A 2,841-nucleotide genomic window follows, 5' to 3' on the forward strand; every position below is an offset into this window, starting at 1 on the left:
GAGGGGATGGGGAACAGGAGTGAGAGAGAGTGGGGGCCGGGAGAGGAAGTGGGGGGCGGGGGGGGGGCAGGAGGAGGCAGGACGGCAGGGAAAGGGGGCGAGGTGTGGATTGATGGAGAGGGGGGGAGGGGCTGCGTTATCGTGTTCACTGGACTGCGACACACGAGGAGTCTGCCTCCTTGCTGACGACTAAAAGGAGATTTTCGACAGTTTGCAGTTGACATAATATCCAACAGGGTTCTAATTTATTATTTTTTTCTCCGCCCAACCCCTCGGCAGGTAAACGTCCAAAGAAAGGTCTGGCGACGGCAAAACAACGGCTGGGAAAGATCCTAAAGATCCATCGGAACGGGAAACTCTTACTTTGAAAGTTTTTCTATTTTCTATATGTTTGGAACTGAAAAGTGTTTGTATATCTCTGTACAGTGAATTTCCCTCACACATTAAATATTAGCCCCACCCCCACCCCCATTTCCCTTTAACCCTCCTCTACCCTGATTCTCAATAACGAGTCTTGCAACACCAGGTTAAAGTCCAACAGGTTTGTTTCAAACACTAGCTTTCGGAGCGCTGCTCCGAAAGCTAGTGTTTGAAACAAACCTGTTGGACTTTAACCTGGTGTTGCAAGACTTCTTACTGTGCCCACCGCAGTCCAACGTTGGCATCTCCACATCCTGATTCTCAATGGCAGGGGCAACCTTTGAGGGGGCAAGAGGGTCTGGTGGGCATGGGGGGAGGGGGGGTGGAGTTGCTCTGTAGTATACGAAGGATGTATGGGGAGAGAGTGTGTGAGAGTTGGAAAGTGTGTGTGTGCGCGAGCTGTCCTTGAGAACAACAGAATCTGATCTGTGCTTCCTGAGTTTCTGCCCTCCCCTGCCCCCATCCCCTGCCAGTCCCCCTCCTGTGGTGGAGGGGCGGGTTGCAAGGTACCAGGGAAACTGACATTTGAAAGTGTGCCACCTTCCTCAGCACCTACTCCTCTCATCAGCACCACACACACACACGCCCGCAGTGAGCGCGAGCTCCCGGTCTCGGCCGCTGTGGATGGGTGGGTGACCATGTTGGGGGTGTCGACCCTTCTACAGCTTGCGGAGGTGTTGGGAGTGAGGGGGGGGGGGGGGGTCTCTATCAGAGACGAGAGGAAAGGGACGAATAAACTGGCCGCCTGGAATCTTTTTCCTGCACTTGTGAGTTCACCTTTAAAATCATTTGAGGCAGAGGCTGATTGTATCTGTCGTTTCCCTGTTACTTTACACCGCGCACCTCTCCACAAACCGCCCTGCCTTGACCAGGGGAGGGTGAGGAGGCGCAAGCAAGCTGCATTTACCTGAATGTCGTCGCCCCCCCTCACCTTCCGTGCAACTCTGTGTTGGACGGAGACTTGGATGGTCGGCAGGTGCGGTTCCAGAAACCCTCCGATTTGGGGAGCGGGTGCCAACTCCCCACCGCCCCTGCTTCCTCCACGCCGGGCAGATGGGCAATTGCCATGTGGCCAGACCAGTGGGCAGCGACCATCATCGCCCATTGCAGGCTCATCATTTGTCGTGTCAGCCACCCCACTCCCCTCTGCCCCGGACGCACCCGCATTAATGTCGTTTTATTTAGACGTTTCATTTATAAAGTGTCTCTCTCTCTCTCTTAATTTTGGTGTGCTCCTTTGGCCATTTCTTCTTGTAAAAAGGATGAAAAATACATAAAACCGTTAGTTTGTAACAAGTTTCGTAATGTTTGGATTTTGGCTCTCTTACTCTGCGATTCAGAAGATAGACCAGCATCAAGTTAGCCACTGGGGTCAGTGGCATTTCGGAGACCGAATATAAACTTACAATAACGGATGGAATTGAAACGTGTCAAATTCTGATGGGGCTGGACGGACTCGAGGTAGGGATGGTGTTCAACCTGGCTGGGGTGGGGGGAATGCTTCTGGAACAAAGGGGGGTTGGGGACTCGGGGTACAGGGTAGGCCATTCAGGACTGAGATGAGGAGAAATCTCCATGCTCAGAGAGTGGTGAGTCTGTGGAATTCTCTACCGTGGAAGCCTGTGGAGGCCAAGGGCGGGATTGTCCGTCTGTTCCCGGCAGCGGGGTGCTCCCATCCCGCTGCCATGAATGGGTGGTTCGGCCGAGCGCCGAATTGTCCGTCCTCGCTAGTGGGTAGCGGGGCGGACTCGCAGCAGAGTGTCCCGGCCCAAGAAGGAAACAGGCTTCTAGACTGTAAAGGCGTCAAGGGGAGTATGACGTCGCGAGAGAGGATCAGCTTTGATCGTGTTGAATGGACGAGCAGGCCCGATGGGCCGAATAGCCTCCTCCTTTTCCAGTTTCTGTTCCACAGCTGAAGCCGGGGCTAACAATCGTCTAACGTGAATATAAAATAGGTAGAGGAGTAAGATGTGTGACTGAAAAAGTAATACAGGGTACCTATAATAAGTTGAATTTTCACATGTTCACCACAGAATCTACCTGGTAACAACTAGTCTTTCCCCTGCTAAAGGTCACGAGGTTCAAAAACAAAAAGTGCGGGTTGCGGACGTGCTCGGTTGTTGGATGTACGGACAAAGGATACTCGGCCTGTAATTTAGCAGCGGGCGAAGGGGTCCGGGAGGAGGCAGGCAATGTATAGTGTCTTATTTTTGTTTAACTTGCAATTCTGCACCTCCTCTGTCAGGTGTTCCCATGCCTGCAAACGCAGTAATAAAAACCTATGTAAACATGTCACGCTGCTCATGGCTCGCATCCCTCGGATGGCTAGAAACTGGAGGCCAAAACACATGGGCTGCGCATCCTCATCCCAGCTATCCCTGCCCGGTGACCTTGAAGGCCTCTGCTTTCATCTCGGAACGG

At 52.9% G+C, this 2,841-nt stretch overlaps 1 protein-coding gene across 1 annotated transcript in view; it reads left to right on the forward strand.

Annotated features, from left to right (window-relative positions):
* Positions 1–368, forward strand: part of LOC119955891 (histone lysine demethylase PHF8-like) — a 49,220-nt gene extending 48,852 nt beyond the window's left edge. Inside the window, exon 22 of the mRNA XM_038782548.1 lies at positions 280–368. Within this exon, the coding sequence (XP_038638476.1) occupies positions 280–368 (89 nt within the window). The remainder of the gene's footprint in view (positions 1–279) is intronic.
* Positions 369–2,841: the final 2,473 nt, after the last annotated feature.

This window comes from Scyliorhinus canicula, chromosome 21 (genome assembly GCF_902713615.1).
Source record: "Scyliorhinus canicula chromosome 21, sScyCan1.1, whole genome shotgun sequence".
NCBI lineage: Eukaryota > Metazoa > Chordata > Chondrichthyes > Carcharhiniformes > Scyliorhinidae > Scyliorhinus > Scyliorhinus canicula.